Below are 23,010 nucleotides of genomic sequence, written 5' to 3' on the forward strand. Positions count from 1 at the left end.
CTCCTGAAGTGTCACTTCCTGCTCAGCATGGACTCACCATTGTGAGAATCTGTCTGAATAGGAGTTGTACTGGTGTGTTTTAAAGATACTAAGAGGGTCCTAACAGTCTGCAGTCCTAACCAGTCAAGATGGCTAAGGGCTGGTTAAAATTATATAGAGTGAACTGAGGCTGTGCTTAATTCAAACCCTTCCCAGGCTAAGAATGTTGAAAATGATCTAACCCTGAGTCCAGCTTAACTTTACTGGTACAATGCCTATGAGGCCAAACTGAGCAGGGTTTGGATCTGGTATTACTCTGTTTTTTTTTTCTTCCCCACCTGTTTTTGGCTCTATTGCCAGTTGATCTCAACCAGCACAACAATTATGCCAGCAGATCCAGCTGTGCCCGCAGATCTGAGATTAGCAGGCACAAAGGCATTCTGCTGGCCCAAGGGCAGTTGTGCTAATAAAAGGACAGTTGTGCTGACACAAGAGGCTTCTGCCCATTCCAAACCCATTACCAGCAGCATTATTGGATTACACTGTAAATGACCCGAGAGCAGTGATGGCAAACCTATGGGAAGCATGCCACAGCTGGCATGCAGAGCCCTCTCTGTGGGCATGTGAGCCATAAGTCGCTGGATCTCTACCCCCAAGAGCCAAACCTGAGGAGGTGACTGCAGCCGCGGTGCTAGCGCCCTGACAGGTGGTGGGCCAGGATCCGGAGCAGCTGGTGCTGGTGGAGGTGGGCCAGCCGAGCTATAGGCAGTGGTGGGGTTGGGCACGACTGGAGGTGGATCTGGAGTGGGGTCTGGAGGCACCTCCGTGCCCGGGATTCCCCCTTCCACAACCACTTCTGCTTCCACCATCGCCACTTCCATTTCTGCCGCTGCCACCTGCCGGGTTTTCTCTCTCTCTCTCTCTCTCTCTCTCTCTCTGTGTTTGCATTATTTCCCTTGCCCTCTTCTCCTTTTCTTCCACTTCTTGAATATCTCTCACCACTCAGTACTGTATTATCATGCAATCTCCTCTCCACATTGTCCATCTCTCCACCTTAGTGAAGTGTACTAGCCCTAAGGTTAGTACAAATGGCTTATGGCTTTATAATTACATTTTAAAAATAGGGATTTTCAAAATGTAAGTCTTTTTCAAAGTGAATGCAGTCTATTATTCTGTACAATTACAAAGTCTGAAGGACATTCTGAAGAACAGATTAAGTAAAATGTTGCTATTAATCACCATGCATTTATTTATTTATTATATGTTCTACTTAGACATTCCATTCTCATACTGAATAAGTACCTAGGTGGGTGGGACTGTAGTATCCTTGCTCTCACCTGTTCTTCTTTCACAATGCTCTGCACAGAGGGTAGTTTTCTCAAGAGGAGAGCCTTTATTGTCTATGTAGTCTCTTTGCATGATGTGGAAGCCTGGAAACACTTTCATTTGTGGAGAGGAGTAGAAATGGTGGTGGAGAGATTGGCCTAGTGCACCCCTCTCTTCACTTATTTATTCGACACTGGAAGAAAAGAGCTGTATAGTAGAATGTATTATCACCACTTCTCAAAAACAAGAGTGGGAAACCAGTAGCCTTCCAGTTACTGGAGATTCCATCATGCTGGCCATTAGCAACATTGGCTGGGCTGGTGAAAATGGAAACGTAACACAAGAAATTCTTCGCCCACCCTTGTTTATTGGAAAAATAAGGGTGGTTTGCAGTTTCTCAAGCAGTTACAAGCTGTATTAAATCAATCAGAAATTGTGTTCCAACTCTTAACAGTGTAATATTATGCCTGTCTGTTCTGGCCCCAGTGAGACTCAGAACTGAGTTCTAATCTCCACTCCGCCATGTAAACTCACTGGGGAGGTGGCAGTGGTAAAACGGCACCTTAAATGTCCCAGATACCTTGAAAACCCTGTTAGGGTCCCCATGTGATTGGCTAGCACATAACAATAAACTATATATACGTTTGGAGACAGAAAGCAGAAAGAGAAAAGAGAGGCTACTATGCAATTAGAAGTGAAGTTGCAAAAAGCGCTAAAGTGATTTTCTTCAGACTTTGTTTTGCAGCTTCACATTGTAAATTAGTCTACTTTGGTTGGTGATTGGTCACCGGAAGAAAACCTGAGGCTGCATTTGCATGCTAATTAGGCAGATCAGTGGCTTTGAAAAAGGTATCTTTACAAGGATACTGTTTTGTCATCTTTTAAATGTAGAGCTGGCCATCTCACCTGGTTCTGCCCTGAGATAGTATGCATATGTACAAACTTTGCAATCTGTGGGGAAGATTTTAATAGGTTCCTAATTTAGGTTGTCCAGAACAAAATATTTAAACAGTGCAAATTGTACATAAGTAGTATTTCTCAAGCTCAATCTTCACTGGAGGATCTCTAATACTTTAAGTAATTCCCTCATTTGATATCCATTCTGTTCCCTTGATTTTATAAAGAAACAAATTGGAAGGCTGGATATTGATTTTGGCTCAGTTTGTGCGCTTGGTACTAGCATTTGTCACAATCCATTTTAAAGAAGCTAGCCAGAAATTGCATCAGCTTATTACCTAAGGACTATCTTACTATTACTATCTTGCTACCACCTGAACGAGTGCCATTCTATGTGTAATTATACTCATAATGCTATTTCTAATTGAATGTACTTCACAAACAGGATGGAAACATCTGTTATAAGGCTTCCCTCGATGAATAGCTGCCAGCTATAAAACCTAGGTGACTATAGGAAACCGTATGCTATTAGATTGTGAGAGCTCAATGGATGTGAGAAGGATATGGCAATCTAGTGACTGTGTTTAGCACTCTCACATGGAATGGACTAAAATCACAAGTAGAATACATACTTTGTTTTCTCATTAGGGATATATTGGAAATTTGATTCACATATAATTCCACTGAAAATTCTTTTATTTTAGCTTTTTACTTATTTTATGGATTTGCATTTGGTCAAAAACACATGTATTTCCAAGGTCAAAGTGCATTACAAGAAGATGGAAAGAATATGTTCAACAATAAGTATTTGGGAAAAAAATGTACAAAACCCACTGCATAGGTCTTTTTGGAAACCACACAAAGACAATTCAATTACTGGGGATATGAAGCTATTAATGTGACCATGTACTGTACTTGAAAAAAATTGCAATTTTTAAAAATTCCTGCCCCCTGGTTAAAAATTATCCACAGATCTGGGAACAGATAAACAGAACTGTCCGTTGTGAAATGTTTGTCTTTGTTAGTTCAAATTGTGCAGTAGCACAGTTATAACAGGTGACAGTGTCCTCAATATACTGCTCCACAGATTTTCCATGATTCACTTCAGTGGGAGCCTAATCTCTCTAACGGTTTCCTCACAGGAAGAATGAACTTGATTTATTTTTTTTATTGGTTCAAAGCTATATAGGTAGTTAAAAAATAACACAAGCTTCTGAAATACACATCTTTTATCACACATAGGTTTCCAAGAAAGAAAAATAGAAATAAATTAGTGTTGTGCTCTAGTCTACTACATGTTGCATGTTAGATTATTCAGGCAGTGTAGTATCATTTCAACAGAAATATAGCCAAGATGGAATATAAAGAAATAAACATCTGTTTAAAAGCAAGAACATCAAAACCTGACCATCTTTTTCTGAAGATAAATAAATTCTACAGTATATGGGTTGTGCTGGACCTTTTGTTATAGAGAATAGACTGATGGATTGGAACTCAGGAGCCCTGGATTTGATTCTCCGCTTGGCTGTGGAAACTCACTGGGGGATGTTTGAACTGGCTACTCCTTAAATGTATCACTTACCTTGAAAGTTCTATTAGGGTTGCTATAAGTCAGCTTTGCTTTTAAGGCAGGGGTCTCAAACTGTGGCCCTCCAGATGTTCTTAGCCTACAGCTCCCAGAAGCCTTCAGCACCACCTCTGCTGGCCAGGATTTCTGCGAGTTGAAGTCCAAGAACATCTGGAGGGCCACAGTTTGAGACCCCTGCTTTAAGGCATATAACAACATATGAGCTGTGCACAAGCTATCCACAGTTTTACATTACATTTTCATTTTAATAAAATGTAGCTTACATCCTATGTTTACTTGGCAATTCTTAATATAAGAAGGCAGCAATTTGCACTCTCAAACAGGTTAAAATGCTGCTTGCACTTTTATGCTGAAATAAATCTCCATATCTAAAACTTTTCTTAATGCCATTTTGATTTTCTTATGTTTCTAGCTAGAACATGTGGCTCCAACCTCCGTGGACCAAGTGGTATTATCACATCGCCAAATTATCCTGTTCAATATGAAGACAATGCACATTGTGTTTGGGTTATAACAACACTTGACCCAGAAAAGGTATGATTTCCATCTTTGTAGGTTTTCACATGATTTCATGGAATGAATTGAATATTGCTTTAAATAAGGCAAAAGGGACGTGGTGGCGCTGCGGGCTAAACCACAGAAGCCTGTGCTGCAGGGTCAGAAGACCAAGCAGTCGTAAGATCGAATCCACGTGACGGAGTGAGCGCCCATCGCTTGTCCCAGCTCCCGCCAACCTAGCGGTTCGAAAGCATGCAAATGCAAGTAGATAAATAGGGACCACCTTGGTGGGAAGGTAACAGCATTCCGTGTCTAAGTCGCACTGGCCATGTGACCACGGAAGATTGTCTTCGGACAAAACGCTGGCTCTATGGCTTGGAAATGAGGATGAGCACCGCCCCCTAGAGTTGAACACGACTGGATAAAAATTGTCAAGGGGAACCTTTACCCTTACCTTTAAATAAGGCACTGTTGTTGTTTTGAAATCTAATTACAACATGCTGATGCTGGTTGTTCTCTAGTGTTAATATGAATGAGCTACAGCAGTGTACATGAAAAATGAATAACAGTGATTGGAAAGTAAACAAGATTTAGAGTGTGTCTTGAGGATTTTGCTAATAAATATGTCCATTCGAAAAATCCACAGAACATTTATTTGTATATTATTCCATTTCTGCCCCTTGATGCACATGATAATTGTTGTTAATTTTAGTAGTAATTTAAGAATTTTGCATTACGCATTTGGCAATGTGGAACTTTCTGCTCCAGGTTTTTAGACTGCACAAGGAAATTATATATTGTATGCTTTGGTTTCAAGACTCCCCAAAGAAAGTACTTTTAATTCCAATAACAGAGCAATACAGTGGTGCCTCACTTAACAATTTTAATTGATTCCAAAAAAATCATCACTATGGGAAAACATCGCTAAGCGAAACGCGGTTTCCCATAGAAATGCATTGAAAACCGGATAATCTGTTCCAATGGGAACGGATTGCCGTCCTTAAGCGAAAATCACCATAGGAAACATCGCTAAGCGAAACGCGGTTCCCCAATTGAAATGCATTGAAACCTATTCAATGTATCTCAATGGGGGAAAAAATTACAACAAATTTAAAAAGAGTTGGAACAAAGTCAAATTAGTTTAACAAAGGGTTTATTAAGTGCGCTTATGATTTCAAGCATTCTAAACATTTTAAAACATTTTAAACATATAAAAAACAGCCAACACGAGGCTGTTAAAACCATTGTTAAGCGAAACAGGGGGACCCAAACTGTCATCGCTATGCGAAGCATGGTCCCAAATATTGCTATGCGAAAATCGCCCATAGGGAACATTGTTAAACGGAGCGCAAGATCTCTCAGAAAAAGCCATCGCTAAGTGAATTTGTTGTTAAACGAAGCACTCGTTAAGCAAGGCAACACTGTACTATTTTTATAAATCAGGATGTCTGCTAGTCACAGAATCCTTTTACAGTGGGCCCTCGACTTACGAACTTAATCCATTCTGGGAGGACGTTCGTACCTCGGAAAGTTCGTAAGTCAGCTTACCATTTCCAATAGAAAGGCATGGGAACAGAATTAATCCGTTCCAGCATTTAAAAAAAAAATTCAAAAATAAAAATAAAAAGAGCAAGTCCCATGTAGGGACTGCAAAACACACACACACACACACACAGCACAGAAACATAACCCCCCAGTCCAAAACCACCCTCCAAAACACACATAGAAAAGTTTTTTTAAAAAAGGACTTACCAGTCCGAAGCCTCCCAGCCCTTCGCTGACTCTGCACGGCCGGGGGCGAGTGGCCAGGTGCCCAGCCTGCTCTAGCCGCTCGGCCCTCCCCTGGCTCCACGCAGCTGGGGGTGAACGGCCAGGCACCTGGCCTGCACTAGCCGCCCGGTGCTCCGCTGGCTCCGCTGCCTTTGGAGCTTTCAAAGGGCTTCCTCAGATGTCGGGGAAAGCCCTTTGAAACCTCTGTAGGCACCGATCGTGGCAGCGAGGACCCCCAGGGAGGTCTCCCATGGTGGCGTGCAAGACCTGGGAGACCTCCCTGGGGGTCCCCGCTGCCGCGATGGGCAGCTTCGGAGCTCTCTGGAGCCAAAAAGGCAGGGAGAAAGCATGGGAAGTTCAAACTTCCCACGCTTTCTCCCTGCCTTTTTGGCTTCGTAACCGGCGGGCCAAAAGTAAGCCGGTTTTTCCTTGTTTGGAAAAGCAAGCTGGCTGGCCAGAGAGAGATCAGTTCCCTCCTTACACCAATGGTGAGTTCCCTTCAGGCCGGGCTGAGCTCAGCCCAGCACGAAGAGGACTCAGCATTGGGTGAAAGGAGGAAGCCAATCTCTCCCTGGCTAGCCAGCTTGCTTTTCCAAACAAGGAAAAACCGGCTTACTTTTGGCCCGCCGGTTACGAAGCCAAAAAGGCTGGGAGAAAGCGCGGGGAGTTCGAACTTCCCACACTTTCTCCCTGCCTTTTGGCTTTGGAGGTTTCAAAAGGCTTCCTCCGATGTCGGAGGAAGCCTTTTGAAAGCTCCAAAGGCAGGGAGGAAGGGCAGGAAATTCAGATTTCCCACCCTTTCTCCCTGCCTTTTGGGTTCGTAACCCGATCCACGTTCGCAAGTAGGGCTTACTACTTGCGATGAGATCGGGTTCGTAACCCGAAAAGTTTGCAAGTAGGGCTGTTCATAAGTCGAGGGCCCACTGTATAAACAGGTATTAACATTGTGAACATTGTGAATTAACATTCATGGTAATTATGTTGCACATATGGTAATTCTTCATCAGTGCCATGTTACAAGAGAGAAGATCAGCAAGATCAAAGCACTAAAGAAGCAATAATAACTTCATATACTAAAAAAAGGTGAAATTTTTCTCACATCAGTGTTTGGCATCCGTTAAAGGCAGAATAAAGTTGTGATTAGGACAAAAATGGTTTTACTTAAAATGTGATTCTATACAGTATTCATATGTTTTCTTCTGTGAAATTGTATAGTACATCAGTATTCAGTCTCACTGGCTCTAATCCTGTTCCAGTGGTATACAGCATAAAGTTATTGCTGCAGACGTTTGCATGTCTGAGTGCACAACTGGTTACACAACTGATAAAGCATGCTTGGTAATGCATGCACCTCCAGGACTGATTACTGGGTCTGATTTCCACCGTGGGGCAAATTTCACAGCCACTTGCACAACTTTAAGTTATACAGGCATAACTACACAACAGGATTTAGGCCAGGAAGGACATTGGCTTGTTTCTTTAACCTTCGTATAATGTAATAGGTAGCTAGAATGTGAACTTGTCAATTGTAAGAGAAGAAAGTTCTTACAAAATAGGAAATTAAAACGGGGGGGGGAGGATAAATGGGAAGCTGCACACTGGGATAGATAATGTAACTTTGCATGGAAGTGGTGATACAGTCAGGAAATTAAAAGACCATTTTTGGTACTCTCCTCTTTCACCCTCATTAAGAAGTTCTCAGGAGACAGATAAGGTGGTCAGGCACTCTAATTTATTTAAGAACTTGCCATAGTTTGCTGTGGTCCACACAGTCAAAGGCTTTTGCGTAGTCAATGAAGTGCAACTGTACGGTAGTTGGAGCGTTCTTTGGCACTGCCCTTCTTTGGGATTGGGATGTAGACTGATCTTTTCCAGTCCTCTGGCCACTGCTGAGGTTTCCAAACTTGCTGGCATATTGAATGTAGCATCTTAAAAGCATCATCTTTTAAGATTTTTTAAAAACATTTTATTAGTTTTTCAATCTATCTACATTGGTTTTTGCTTGTCAAACATCGTGTTACATACTTTGCTTACAATTATTTGTTTTTTACATCTCAGTGTCTTCCCGGTTGTCCCCCCAAATTCCAGACATCTTTCAGACATTCAAACCATTCATGTACATATTTTAGTATGTAGTATAACTATTACTATCATAATATTACTCTCATAGTGTAGAATATTCTCAAGGTCTTCTAATAACATTCTTATTGAAAGTGGTTCCAGATCCATGCCCCAGCTTTATATCTAGTTTAGTTTACCTAAAATGTAAACCCACCATATTACATCTTTACCCTGATTAGGGCTCCCTTATTTCAATTTAGTTCTCCTCTTTAATATAAAGGATATACCGGTTTACAATTTCCGATGTTAAATATATACATGTTTTTCAACATTAAGGGGCCCCTTCTTGTTTTCCCCTTTTTCATTTTTCTAAGTAATTCCCTCTCTCATTTCTCTTTTTTCACTTTGTGTTTCTGTGTCTCTAAGCATTCTGCCATCTTTCATCCCCTTTGAAACAATTTTGTGCATCTGATTTATATCCACTAGCTATTTATGCACTTGGTCTATTTTCAATAGGTCTTCCAGGCTTTTTGTTGTTGTTGTTAATTTTGCTGATTTTCTCTCCTTGTCTTCCCTTAATACTCTCTTCGGATCCAAGATTGACGTTGTTTCTCTTAGGTTTTCCCCAGCTCCTCTTTTGATTGGCATACATCATCCGGCACACTCTCATTTCCTTCTTCATTGTTCCCTGTCGCTTGTTGACTATAGTTCTTCAGATGTTGATTGAATAATTTTGCCTTTTGGTAATGCAATCTCACTATTTCTAGTATTGTTTGAAGGGTAGATTTTGTTTCATCCCAAAATTGTCCTTGTTGTGCCATTCTGTTCCAGCTACCCAAGCGCTTAAGCCAAAGATTTGAAGTCCCCAAGTCTCACAGTCCAGATCGATGATTGTATCTGTGTCCTAATTGATCCCTGGCAAATTGATGCCAGCTAAACAGGTATTCCAAGTTTCCAGAGTCATTTCAAAAAGTCCGCTTTGGCTAAATAGGCCTGAACCAAATTTAAAACCCCAAAGTACCAGGGTAGAATGCAATGGTTGTATCCATGGCCTGATGGCCTAATTCCCACAGGTTTACTAATTCCCAAGGCACAATTTTTTAAAAGTCCACTTTAGGGTTAATTTATCCAGCCAGGCATAAAAAAATCAAAAAGAAATAAACAGGTTTCCAAGCTTTAAGCAGCAGTAGCGTACTCAAGGTCACTGTCCTGGGCTTTATGCCAAAAGACTTCAGGTAGACAAAACAAAGTCCAGACTTATCAAGTATAACTTATGAGAAGATTTCTTAAGATTTATAATGCCAAATTATAATATTCTTAAAGTATATTTTAAATGTATTTGAATGAGTAGTTAATGTCCCATTAATCTTTAAATTATTTTCTTTGCATCAGCTATCCCTCTCTCCAGATTTTCTGCTGCTTTATGATTGCTGAGATTGATAGCAGGTTCTATTTCTGTATATAGGAATTGTCTTCTCCAGGGGTAATCATAAGCAATTAGTTGTAAAAATATATCTCACTCGATAGTAACACTGATGCCAGATAGCTCATTCTTGCTTCTCTTAGCTGGCTGCCGACGACTTGGAAGTGAGCCCAAGCTGCTTGTTTCTGCCCGTTGGCTGATTAGGGAGTTTCCTGGATCAAACAGGGATGACCGTTGTCCCCCCCCGTGATCAACATGCTTCCCCCCCAGTTCACCACCTCTTTGGGGTGGTTTCGACACCCTGGGGTGTCCCAAACAGGTCAGAATTCAGCCCAGGGGGCAGAGCTCTGTCCTCCTGCTGCTGTCTCGTCGCGACGTCAAGCCGGAAGTCCCATCTTTTAAGATTTTAAATAGTTCAACTGGAATGCCATCACCTCCACTGGCCTTGTTGTTGCTCTCCAGGATGTCTGGGCTCAAGGTCAGCAACCACACTATCTGGGTTGTCCAGATCTAGATCTTTCTGGTATAAGACTTGCACTTTACTCTCATGTAAATCTGCCAAATCAACAAGCATTCCTTTGACTACATCATTAAACATCTGTAGCTATTCCCACGACATTATATTTTCCTACTCAGTAGTAATGAGTTGTTCAAATTTGTTCTCTACTTTTTCAAAAGTATTTCCTTTTAATATTCTGCTTATTTTTGACTAACCACCAGTGTGCTTCCTTTGAGTCCTACTAAGGTATTTGCTGACTGCAGTTGCACTGAGTGGTTTCTTAGTGTTTTAACTGTTCACCAAAAAGCTACTTCAGTTATTTTTTCAGCCCCCAACTCTTTCCTAATGGCTCCATCTACTGTGTGCTGCAGGTGCTTTAATTTGCAGTTAATTCCTGAGGTACTTTCTCTTGTTTCTTGTTTTGTTTTTGACTTGCCCTCTTTTGATAATTTCTACAAGCTTAACTTTATTATTTGCTGTTCTTGTGTTTTTGAATAATTAAACTACATTCCCAGTATGTTTTAAACATGCCCTTCTGTCATCTGCTGTTTGGTTTGTTCCTCCTACCAAACTTGAGGGACTTTTGCTGTGTTCACCATTCTAGGCTAACTGCTTAGACTTCACTTTTTCATCTGCAGAAGGGCCAGGCATCATGTCAGTTTTGGTAGCTTACATTGTTTCTAATCTGTCAGGAGAATAAGTATTATAATAATACTTATTCTCCTGACAGATTAGAAACAATGTAAGCCCTCCGGACAGGCTAGTGTAGCTTCTTGGAGCTACAATAATTCTTTGTATAATAGCCTGTTTTGTAAAGGTGTGTCCTGTTTACAGGTTTCTGAAATCTGTACAGTGGGGTCTTGACTTAAGAACGGCTCGAGTTAAGAACATTTTGACTTAAGAACCACTCTCATAGGAAAATATTGACTTGACATACATACTTAGATTTGAGTTACGAACTGAAAAAAACCCACGTGGGAGGCAGGGAAAGTGCAAAATGTGAACTTTCAGTTAACTGTTGGCCAGTGAAAAGGGTGCCTGTCTGCTTCCTCACTCCTCCCAGCGTTTAGAGAGTGGATTGGGAGACAGTCTTCAGACTGCCTGGTATTGTACTGCCTGGACTGTATTTTCCCTGACTTCCCTGAACCTTTCTTGACCTAAGAAAAAAAGAAACAAAATATCCCCCTCTAGTGGTCGAAGGCGGAATAGCAGCTTCCCATTAGTTTCTATGGACGGAAAAGAGCAGATACGGATCAAATGGTTCTCAATGCATTCCTATGGGAAATGCAGATTTGACTTGAGAACTTTTTGACTTGAGAACCGCCTTCCAATACGGATTAAGTTCTCAAGTCAAGACCCCACTATACCTGCTGTCATAAATATATACAGAAACTAAAGATTTTGGGACAATTTAGTATTAGGACAGATAATATGCTCCTCCTTACCTTTTGATCAACATAGGTCATCTACAAAATAACATCTGTAGGCCACTTTCTGAAGCATATTTAAACTTCAATGTGGCCAAAATACCTACTTCTTCTTTTCTCTCTCTCTCTCAAATTAAAGAATTGCAAATTCTCCTCCTCCTCCTCCCCTTCTCTCTCTCTTCCCCTCATATTAAAGAATTGCAAGTTTGACTTCATACTATTGGACATTCTCCCCTAAGGTTTTCTATTTTTTAAAAATCTTTATTACCATCTTATATTCCATTCCTCATGCCAGATAAAGTTAGGCACATGTGTATTGGAACAAAGTTTAAGTTTGTATGGTCTCTGGTATTGGGCATACCTTGGAGATATATTTTATTATAATTAAACAGCAGAGGCAAATATGTGCCAGCTCATATACACTGTGGATATATTAATGTAACGGTTTCCATAATTCATGTATAGTCACCTCTGACTATGGGCAAAGATTTGTACTGAGTCGGTTTAGCTTAATGGTAATAATCGATTTTACATTTTCTTCAGAACACTGTCTGCATTCTGATCAACAGTGTTCTGAGTATGTTAATGTTTCAAAAGGTTTATTTTAAGCTATACTGGATTCTGATACAGCGATCAGGTGAAATCGTTTTACATTTACGTCAAGTTTGTAAACTGAAAAATAGTTTATTGGGGAGTGTATATATTCATTCTATTCATTAGGCTTTGAAGTAAAGCATCTTATACCTCAATAATGAAAAACAGAAATACATTCAATATTGCTGGATAAAATCTAATAAATATAGTTACTATTTTGGAACAACGTACTATTGTGTTCATATAGGAAGTAAAATACAGTACATATCCATGATGCACATGTGGTCACTGTAGATACCTGGGGGGGGGGGCATAATAACAGAGAATGTATTGAATGTCACATCTGAACAGAACTAACCTGGACATGCATTTTCACATGGACAATATTACTGAGATGCCCTGTGAATTTTGAATATAGAAATTATTCCAGCTTTATTTATTTATTTATTTATTTATTTATTTATTTATTTATTTATTTATTTAACTTAGATGCCACCCACTCTATCCAAAGGTCTCTGGGCGGCTTACAACAATTAAAATTCAATTAAAAGATAAAATGATTAAAATACAATTAAAATTGCCATCAGGACCCACAGTTGATGTTATTTCAATTAAAAGCCTTCTGGAACAGGAAGGTTTTGACCTGGCACTGAAATGTCATCAACATCGGCACCAGACGAATTTCATTCAGGAGGGCATTCCATAGTCTGGGGGCAGCTGCCGAGAAGGCCCTTTGTCTACAAGCCATCCCTCTTACCTCCTTGAGGGATGGCTCTTTCTTTAATGTGGTCTGTTCTCACTAAATAGAAACAAATACAAAAAAACAGGATGGAGTTGCAGGGCAAATGGTTTCTGAAACATTATCAAAGAGGAAAGCAAAAAAGTGATGATTGGAAGTATACCCACCCCTAAAGGTAGTTCCCTCTCAGACAGCATTGGGGGGGGGGAGTCTTTCATGTGTTATTCATGAACATGTTCCCTTCGGGTGTCCATGTACTTCTCAAAGTGTTCTCTGCCTCTGTCGCACAAAACAGGCTGCAGATCAAAAGTGTTCCACCAAAAGCTTCTCCTACCTGGGGATGGATGGAATAGATAAAAAACTGCAGTTTTCACCCTGTAATTGAAACTCTGTATTTACCACTTAGGTAAGAGGTATAACTAGACACATTCAGCTTTCTTGAGGTGGCATGGTTGAGTAGTATGTCTGGATAATCAGTTTACTAACAATTATGATAATTGCATTGTCATAATAAAAGAAGAAGTGAGAAGATGATAGAGCAGCTTGCCATCAGCCATTACTATTATGGATTATATTGATGGTAATAGTTTGCAGTTGACACATGGATGACATTCAAGATTTTCAAGTCATAAATTATCAGATTCAGAAGAGATACAGATGTCATCCATATGAATTAATAGCTGAGTTTGGTACCTGGCTGTGGAGCTAGAGGCCAGGACTTTGATTCCCCACTGTGTCTCCTAAAATAAGACAAAGTCACACAGTTCCAGAGAGCATCCAAAAGAAGGGAATGGAAAACCACTTCTGAGTACTCTGTAACTAGAAAATCCTCATAAAGGTTGGAATTAACTTGATGGCATGTAACTATTGTTGTTGTTGTTGTTGTTGTTGTTGTTGTTGTTGTTGTTGTTGTTGTTGTTGTTGTTGTTATTATTATTATTATTATTATTATTATTATTATTATTATTATATTGTTTACTTGGAAATATGAATTGCTGGATAACTCAGTGTTTTAGGTATCTGGCTCTGGAGCCAGAGGTTGGGAGTTCAATTACCCACAGTTCCTCCTTGACAGGGGCTGGACTCAATGATCCATAGGGTCCCTTTCAACTCTGTAGTTCTTAAGATGATGGTGATAAGACTGCAGCTAGTAGAAAGCCTTGGAGTAGGCCACATGTGCTTTTCTGATGCTGTGACTAACACACCTTGAAATTGTTTTTTTATGATAGTTAGCAGTTTAGTATGTCTTGAGTCGAGAGAGATTTCAAAAAAGACTAAAATTATGAAGCAATTGTACAAACTGATGCAAAAGTCTTAGTATGCTAGCAGCACATGATAAAAAAAATTACTTACTACCACCCGGTCGGCTTCAGGAAATTCTTTCAGGAGAATCCGCCACATACTATGAAATATTTTTCTATGCCCTGCTGAAATTTTCTATATGTGTGCATGCATGATAGAAAACGTTCAGAATATTGTAAACCCAGTTTCAAGAATTAGGCCAAATATGTTCTAAAAATGTAGTGATATTAAGGCCCTCCAACTCATGCAATTTATGTGTCATCTTGGATGTATTGATTCATGGAATGGTACAGAATACTGTGAGGCTGCTGTAGGGAGATTGTTGCTTAAACCATGTTGTGAAACCTTTTGTAGTTGTCCCGGTAATAATATCATCAAAGGTGACTGTCAGTAAGTAGGTTACCAATGTTTCTAGGTATAGCCTCTAATTCTCTTTGCAAATACAGAGTTAAATTTTCTGACCACGTTTGATCTCGACTATCAAAGCTCAAATGTGATATAGAAGAGAAAACATATGATGTTCTACACTAGGTATTGGTGACATCCAGTTTGTGGGGTGTACATACCTTGCCAAGTGTTTCTGCAGCAGTTCTTCCCAAAAATTCAACAACATGGCAATGTCAGGGGTAGAAAAATCAGTCCCCACCATTTAAAAGAGGCTACACATATATAAACACACATTTTTAGTTTAAATAAAAGTCATGTTCTGAGAAATATTCCAGAAGAACAATTCTCCGTTCAAATAAGTTTGTTTACCCATGAGGCTTGTTTTACAGTAGCCAAAATCCTGTTGCGTAATGTAATAAATCTCACTGGAGTAGGCCTGTTGAATCAATGGAGATTTAGTCAACACCTCTGTAAATTCCCTTGATTCAAATGTGCCTATTCTGTAATTTACTATGCTAAAGTCACAGATAGAGTAGGCCCATTTGAATCAGTGGAGCTTCTGGAGGCATTGACTACATTTCCATTGATTCAATGGGCCTACATTAGTTAATCAGCAATAGGATTTTGGCCAATGGAAATGATCTCTATTTTTTTACCTCTACTGGCACATTGCTGAATGGTATCATTGTTGCTGGAATGAGATTAGTGTGGTTGGTGATAGTTGCCAGTCAGTAACAATAAGCTCCCACAACCAGCAAAGTTGCCTGTTATTGTTCTGCACAGATAGTCATACAAGTGAAGATGGTCCTATTCATGTGATCTATTCCTCACCACTTTGTTTTTAACAGGAAACAATCCTGCCTTATCTTACTGGTCATTCTGCATATAGGACCAGTCGCACACAGCCAACCTCAGTAGTTTAATCAGAAAATTGTATTTTCTGCCTCAGTTAACCTTTTTCTTTGGGCAGTGGCAATCAGGCAAACCTTGGCCTGTTGAGAGCTGGTGCCTCTAAGAAAAAAGCAGAAAGAAGTTTGTAAAATGCACATTCTTTCACAGGATGATCGATCGTCTTTTAACTGAATAACAGGGCTCTATAAGTAGAAAACCCAAATTAAATTGTAACATTTTATTCACTTTGATTCTCTCAGCTAACAGTTTTCAGCCAATTAACAGGCTTTGAACACAATCATTGAATACATTCTCAGACTGTGTGACATTTCAAGATATTGGAAATTACAGCTTACATTAACAAAGGCTGTACACTCTTACAGAGAATACGGTCCTGCTGAATTCAGATAGCTTTACTAGGTGGTAAACATGCAAAGGATTGGATTTCACATGAATCAAATATTTTACTGTTGGAAAATAAAGTAAGCCAAATAATAGTTGCGCTTTTCACATACCATTCATTGTACAGTCAACTTACGGAAGAGGAGTTTGGGTTATACCCACTGACACCAGTTCCACTCCCCACATTTATGTATTTAAGTGCGAAGCCTACAGATGTTCAACATATCCCCCAAGATGTCATATATCTATAGGCTCTGTAAAAAAAGGTCCATGTTAAAACACAGGTCCAGTGGTCTACCGTTCTGCTCTCTAGGAATTGTTGTGTGAAGAATCCCACCCCGTTAAAAATATATTTTCACAAAAATTTAAATGAGATTAAAAGTCCATATTTAAAATTACATCTGGTGAATTAATTTCTTGATTATACTGTTGTACTGCTTCATTGATTACTATTGCGTATGTTTATGAAATAACCTCTGAATATTATAAGAAAATCATATTCTACTTGGTTTTTTCATATACTTGCTCTGAAAACGTAGCCTCTTGCTATTGTCTTGCAGTCAATAAGTACCCAACCAACATTCAGCTCAGCTAGTTATTGTATATAGGTCAACCTTGGTTATTTTTGTAGCTTGCTTTTAATCCGTTGATTGAGAGAGTGACACAGCAACAGGCAGAAAGGAACTACTAGATTTAAGAAAGTATTACATATTAATTTTATTGACAGATCTGCTTCAAAATTAGATAGAACAATTTGTAGCCAGAACCAGCCAGAGCTGGTATCTAGTTATGTCGTGGTGCGACAGGCAAGGGTGTTATTTCAACAGCTAATATACATGTGCAAACTATTATACAGACACTTATGAGAAGACATTGTGCAAATGTTTGTGAGTAATTGTATAACTGGATGTGCAACCAGATGGGCATGCTACATATTGTGAACAACTCCCAGTAAGCATGTTGGATTTAGGACAAAAGATCATGCCCCTCCTTTTTCTGACATTAAATAATTGAAATAGGAAAGTACATCAATGTATTTTCAAATTTTATTTCCATAAGGCAAATACAAACATAGTTTTGCCCCCCCCTTGCTATGTCAAGATTGTTGTTGTTTAGTCATTAAGTCGTGTCCGATTCCTCGTGACCCCGTGGAACAGAGCACGCCTGTCTTCCAGTGCCTCCCGGAGTTGGGTCAAATTCATGTTGGTAGCTTCGATTACACTGTCCAACCATCTCATCCTCTGTCGTCCCCTTCTCCTCTGTCCTCTTGCAAGAGGCAAGATAGCCTGTCTCAGTTCTGTTTGAAACATGCACTGGCATCCAAATATATATATATTTTTGAATCCCTATGAAAAATCACAATTGGCCCATTATGAATCACATGTATAGCATATTGATGTGCATTGATCTTAGAATTGCAGGGACCCTCTGGAATGATAATTGAGTCCAGCCCCTGTCAAGGAGGAACTCCCAACCTCTGGCTCTGCAGCCAGAGATGTAAACCACTGAGCTATCCAGCTGCAGCAAGCCACATTATTTATTTTATTTTATTTTAGAACCTTTTTTTTACCCTTACTTTTAGAAGACAGTTCTCTTGTTCACAGTCCTATTTGGTCATTGTTAAATGTCCTTGCTTGGTTGTAGGTACTGCCCTGGTCAGTTATTCAGATATCTTCTATCGTTCAACAAAAGAGAAGAAAAGGTTTGGGGAATTTTATGTTATGTCCCCCACCTGCTCTATAATGCCCAGCTTGATAAAGACTTCTGAACAGTCAATAGCTCACTTCTGTTTGTGAGATTTTTAATGGTCTAATAAAGGTATCGCCCGCTCCTGTATTTGGATTGTGTATAACAGCCACCTGGCTTTTTCCTTTTGTGGGTGTATAGGTGGGAGAATGTCCAGAATCCTATTCATATTTGTGTTGCGCTTGCTGTGGCGTGGCTCAGTGACATGTCAAATTATGCATCCAACTCTGCACCTGGGATACACCCTTGTGCCTTATTAATTATCTGCCATAAGGTCCTGAATGTTAAGATTTATCCTAAATCAATTAATACATTATATGGTAATCTAAGAGGGCTCTAAGAAGTTTGGAAAAGGACTTTGAGTGTAATATTAGAGATGTAGATTGGGAATAAAAAAAATCTTTTAAATGAATTTCAGCATCAGTAAGAGACCATTGCCTCAAAGTGCCACACTAATGGTATTATACTCTGCTCAAATTAAATTACAAAAATCTGGATGCAAATTGTTAAGAGAGGCTGCAAAGCAATTGGTATATATTTACATTCATAGTGGGACTGCCAGAATATTTGATTTTGGGTAAAGGTGTTTGATAAAATTGGAAATATAACATCACAAAGGACTGTCATGACTCCAGCATTGGGATTAATGTATTTTTGGATGCCAGTGCATTATTACATCACAAGGAGCTAATCACTTTTCAGTGCATATCAGCTAGACAAACAATTGTTCAGTCTTAGAAGGAGGCGGTGGAAGTTTCAGTAAATGAACATGGGAATCTAGAGTGCGGAGATTAGCATTCATAGAAAAACTCATTGCACAGTCACAATTAATGTACCAGAATTCCAACACAGACTCATTTTGTAAAAGTTGGCTCACTTTTCTTCAGTATTGTACTAATTATAGTGATTCTTTTAGCAATCTCCCAGCCTCTCATGTTGTCTTATGGAGATATGTGTTAACTTTATTTAGTAGTATCATCTAATGCATTCATTGTGGATGTTATTTTGGAGTATTAGATTGTTGTTTTTGTATAGTGCATTCTTATTTAAATACATTATATTTAAAAAATAGTTTCTGAGGCTGATGCAAATTAAGCACTAAATAGTGCTGACACTTTCCCCCTTATAATTGTCCTAATATTACATTAAGATAGTGGACAACCCTATATTAGTCACACTAAAGTCCTCAAAACAGAACAAATAAATACTTGCCAGGGCACAAGTATCTTTATTCATTTTGTTTCCCATGATTAATTTTTACTTGGACAACTATAAAACATTTCAATTTGGCCCTGGGTGCTGGAGTTATCTGAATGTTTTATCTCTAAAAGATGATAAATTGCCGAGGAGATAACTCAATTTGAATATTTCCGAATACTTATTAACATGACATCTGGTGCAGTCTTAACTAGAAGAAATGATTATGCTAAACAGCATCAAGATCTATTCTGAATACAAGGCTTTAGGAATGTTAAATATTTTTGCTCAAAGTATGCAGCTGTGGTAACAATGAATTATTCATTATATGCGTTTGGATGTTGTTCACTTCTAGTTACTCCTTTTTCCTTCTTTACACTAACTTCTTGGCTTCCAACTCTTCCAGTGGTGATTTACAACTCCCATCAGTTTCTTTCAGACATCCTTTGTGAATTTACCCCATATGGATAACATTCAAGTCACATCACTATCCCTTCACTCAAAATCCACTTATTCTGTGATGCATAAGAGAAAACTGCCAGGTGATAATGGCTAGATAAATGGGCCAGTGGAGAATTCTAAAAAGAGAGGCATGAAAGAAATGCTAATTTATTTAGAGCAAAATCTTTAACTGGCTCTAATAGCATCAGCTTATTTTTATTTATTTTTTTAAAAAAAATCTTGAAAGTGTAACACTGCAGGAATTCTGTAAATTTGGGATATGGCACTAGTACAAAAGCAAGAAAAGAAACCTCCAGGCATTTACATCAGAAATTAGTGTCAGCACCTAATTTAATGAATTCTCTCGGGTACAGAGTTAAACAGAAACATCCCTTTAAATATAAAAAGACACTTGGGGAGAGTATAATAAGATGGATGGCTTGGAGCCAAGAAATATATTCAACATCATGCCAAAGGAGCAGTACTAAGACTCAGGTTGTGTATGCTGATGGAGAGAATAAATATTCTACTGCGCACAAGACCAGCCATTTTCAGCCTTATTTTGGCTACAGCCATAAACACAATATGAAAGAAATATAGGCTGAATCAGGATTGTATAAGTCACACAACAAACCTTATAAGGTGATGTGTTAAGAATTGTTTCCAGTTTGTGGCTCCTTCAAATGTGCCACTCCCTCCCCCCCTAGGGGGCAACTGTGCCCCCCATTAAGAAGGGCTGCTTTAGACTGTCTTGACTACTCCCATTGATTGGTATTACCAACATTTAGGGTCCCTTTTACTATGTAAAATTTGGCATCCTTCCCCCCCCCCCCCGCTAGCAAGGCAGTCATGCTGCTGTGCAGAAATAGGGCTATTTCCTGGTGTTTTTAATTTTGGCTACAGAAGCACTTTATCCCACATTCATACACTGGATTTTGACTCTTCTTTACGTCCCTTCCCCTGGACTATCACTTTACACTTACCTTGGATGGTCTTCCAACCCTCCACAGCAGACTTCCAGGGGGCATAGAAGTGAAAGGAGACTTAACAACACTCTTCCAGTGAATTAGGCACATTCCCAAAATTAAGCACACATGCTCATTGCATACATGCACTCGCGCACGCACATATCTTTTGTGAGTTTTCCTTGTAGCAAGAACTTATCAATGTAAGGTAGCATTTAAGATGCCATGTGAAGTATTTCAACCTGCTGTGCCTCCTCATTCTGCTTGATATAAAGATGAGGCCCTAGAAGGCTCTAATTTATTTATTTATTTAAAATATTTATACCCTTCCTTCTTCCTCAAAGGGACCCAGTTACACCCAGCAAAATAAATCACACAGACTAATCTTGTGCAAGCAATTATTGTGTGTGTGTATGTGTTTGTGTGTGTGAACAAAAGTTGTAAAGCCCCAAAGAGATGATAATCTGTTTGCTGATAAATTCACATGGAGAGCAACATACGACCGTAATTCCCTAACGCAGAATAGTTTAGCTAAAGTCCTATCCAATTATGATGTCAGAAACACATTAAGTAGACTAATGTGTTTAGTTATCAGCCAATCTGTCTCTGACAGATGAAGATAAATTGCAATGCTACCATTAATTAGCAATAATTACAAGGTAGTTGGGTAGATTTAATCCCAAAAATAGTTTGGTTGTAAAACAAAGAGATATAAAATTAAAGACCAGGCAACCACCAGATAGGCGGGATACAAATAGAATAAATAAATAAATAAATTCCTTTGTAGACCTTTTTCTGAATCTCAGTGCCTTTGATACAGAACAGTGCGACGTACATGGAGGTTATTTCTCCATTTCTTTCTCTTTTTCCCCAACAGCACAAAAATAATGGATCCTACAAAGCATTATTTCTTATTCAGATTTCTTGAAAGGAAAGGAAACACTGAAGTTGGCTAGCTGGATTGCCACATTAGGGTGGCTTAAAGATTATTAACCAGATGGTACCTAATTTAAATTTTGCATTTGCTATGAACTAATTAATTGGCCCTGGAAAGGCACAGTCTCTCAGGGTCAAGACCTTATCGCAAGGATACACATGCATAATGGTTTCAGGTATTTTGTAGATAATGATGTGAAGTATGTTAAAGCATCATCCAAATGGTAACAGTAGGCAAGAAAGCATTCCAATCTGGTATTCCCTCTCTAGTGGTGACTAAATTAGAGTTCACCTAGACAGTAAAGTTATCCCTAGCTGGATCGGGCTAAACAGGGTTGCTTGAAAGTGCAATCTGGCATTTAGAATGACCCTTTTCATCTACACACAAGGATTGGATAATATAAAGTTACATGGAAGGAAGGAAGGAAGGAAGGAAGGAAGGAAGGAAGGAAGGAAGGAAGGAAGGAAGGAAATGATTCTTCTTTTTCAGTTAACCCCTCTGTGGGAACTGGATGGGAACTGGATTCTCCCCCCCCCCCCATTTATTGGTAAGTGACATTTCATTTCATTGGTTTGCCATCCAAGTGACTTAGCTCTGCATTGTTGTGGAAAGCAGCTACCAGTGTTTCTCAGGTTCAGTGCTACTGATCACACATCGTAGAAAAATGGAGCGATCCTATCCATGGTAAAAACAGTAGCTCTGTCAGATCACTACCCTAAAAATTGTGAATAGCCATGGAAAAGGGTCTGTGTTACAATTACCGACATGTAACGTAGTCACTGGAAAATAGATGGAAGCTGACTATGCCAAAAGCGGCCCAAAACATGAGATAACACGCCATCTGATTTCACTCTCAGTCTCTATAACATCCTGTTCCTATGACAGCGGATGATATTTGGAGGTCAGGATTGATGGCCCTTAGAGGTTGGCACTTCTGTACTGTCTATGGTGTTTCTCAGCAACAAGTCTCATGCTGGATATTGAGGGGCATCACTGGTGACTGTCTGTGCACTTCTGGGAAACAAGGTACAGTGGTGCCTCGCTTAATGGGCGCCCTGTTTAACGATGAAATTGCATACCGACGAACGTTTTGCAATCGCTTTTGCGATCGCATTGCAATGTTTTAAATGGGGAAAATCGCTTTGCTATGATCGGTACCCTGTTTCGCTTACCGATCATCGCAAAGCGATGATTTTTTAACAGCCGATCGGCAGTTCCAAAATGGCCACTGGGTAAAAAAAATGGCTACCTGCTGTTTTCTGGGACGGATTCCTCGCTTACCGGGCAGCGAAAATGGCCGCCGTATAGAGGATTTTCGCTTAAAGGTGAGTCTGAAGCCCATAGGAACGCATTGAAGGGGTTTCAGTGCATTCCTATGGGCTTTTTAATATTGCATAGCGATGAAATCGCTTCGTAGCGATTTTTGCTGCATCGATTATCGTCGCTATGCGAGGCACCACTGTATATCCCAATGATGGTAGAGCTGATGCAGGACATGAGTTCTTCTTTAGATGTCAAGAAGCCCTCTATTAACAGGGATTATGGTTCAATTTGGCCCTGACAAGAGCTGTTTTGTTATTCCTGGCTACTTGCAGGCTATTGTCAAAGTTGTAACAAGCATGCAGCATTATTCACAACATTTTGGGGGTAATGAAGGGACAATGAGGGGCATTTCAGGAGCCTTTTAAAAGCATACGAATTGTGAACATCATTAGTCTTTTTTATGTATAATGGATAACATTTACATATTACTTCGGAATGTTAATTTGGGATATCATTTTGTGGAGTTTGAGCCAACTTGGAGTGTTACTAAGTTATTTATTAAAAAGAAAAAAGAAAAAAAGTAACATTCGACTGCAGGTAACAAGGAACAAATTACTTTTCAGTCCTTTTCCTGTTTAGGTAACTCTGTGTTTTTTAATGTTAAGTAACAAGTAAACT

The 23,010-nt window shown here is 39.4% G+C and overlaps 1 protein-coding gene across 2 annotated transcripts in view; it reads left to right on the top strand.

Annotated features, from left to right (window-relative positions):
- CSMD1 (CUB and Sushi multiple domains 1) overlaps positions 1-23,010 on the top strand; it is a 1,337,717-nt gene that overhangs the window by 950,079 nt on the left and 364,628 nt on the right. For both annotated transcript variants that reach the window (XM_078386602.1, XM_020797818.3), the window contains exon 10: positions 4,203-4,324. In XM_078386602.1, coding sequence (XP_078242728.1) covers positions 4,203-4,324 — 122 coding nt within the window. The remainder of the gene's footprint in view (positions 1-4,202; positions 4,325-23,010) is intronic.

The sequence above is a fragment of the Pogona vitticeps genome, chromosome 1 (genome assembly GCF_051106095.1).
Source record: "Pogona vitticeps strain Pit_001003342236 chromosome 1, PviZW2.1, whole genome shotgun sequence".
Taxonomy (NCBI): domain Eukaryota; kingdom Metazoa; phylum Chordata; class Lepidosauria; order Squamata; family Agamidae; genus Pogona; species Pogona vitticeps.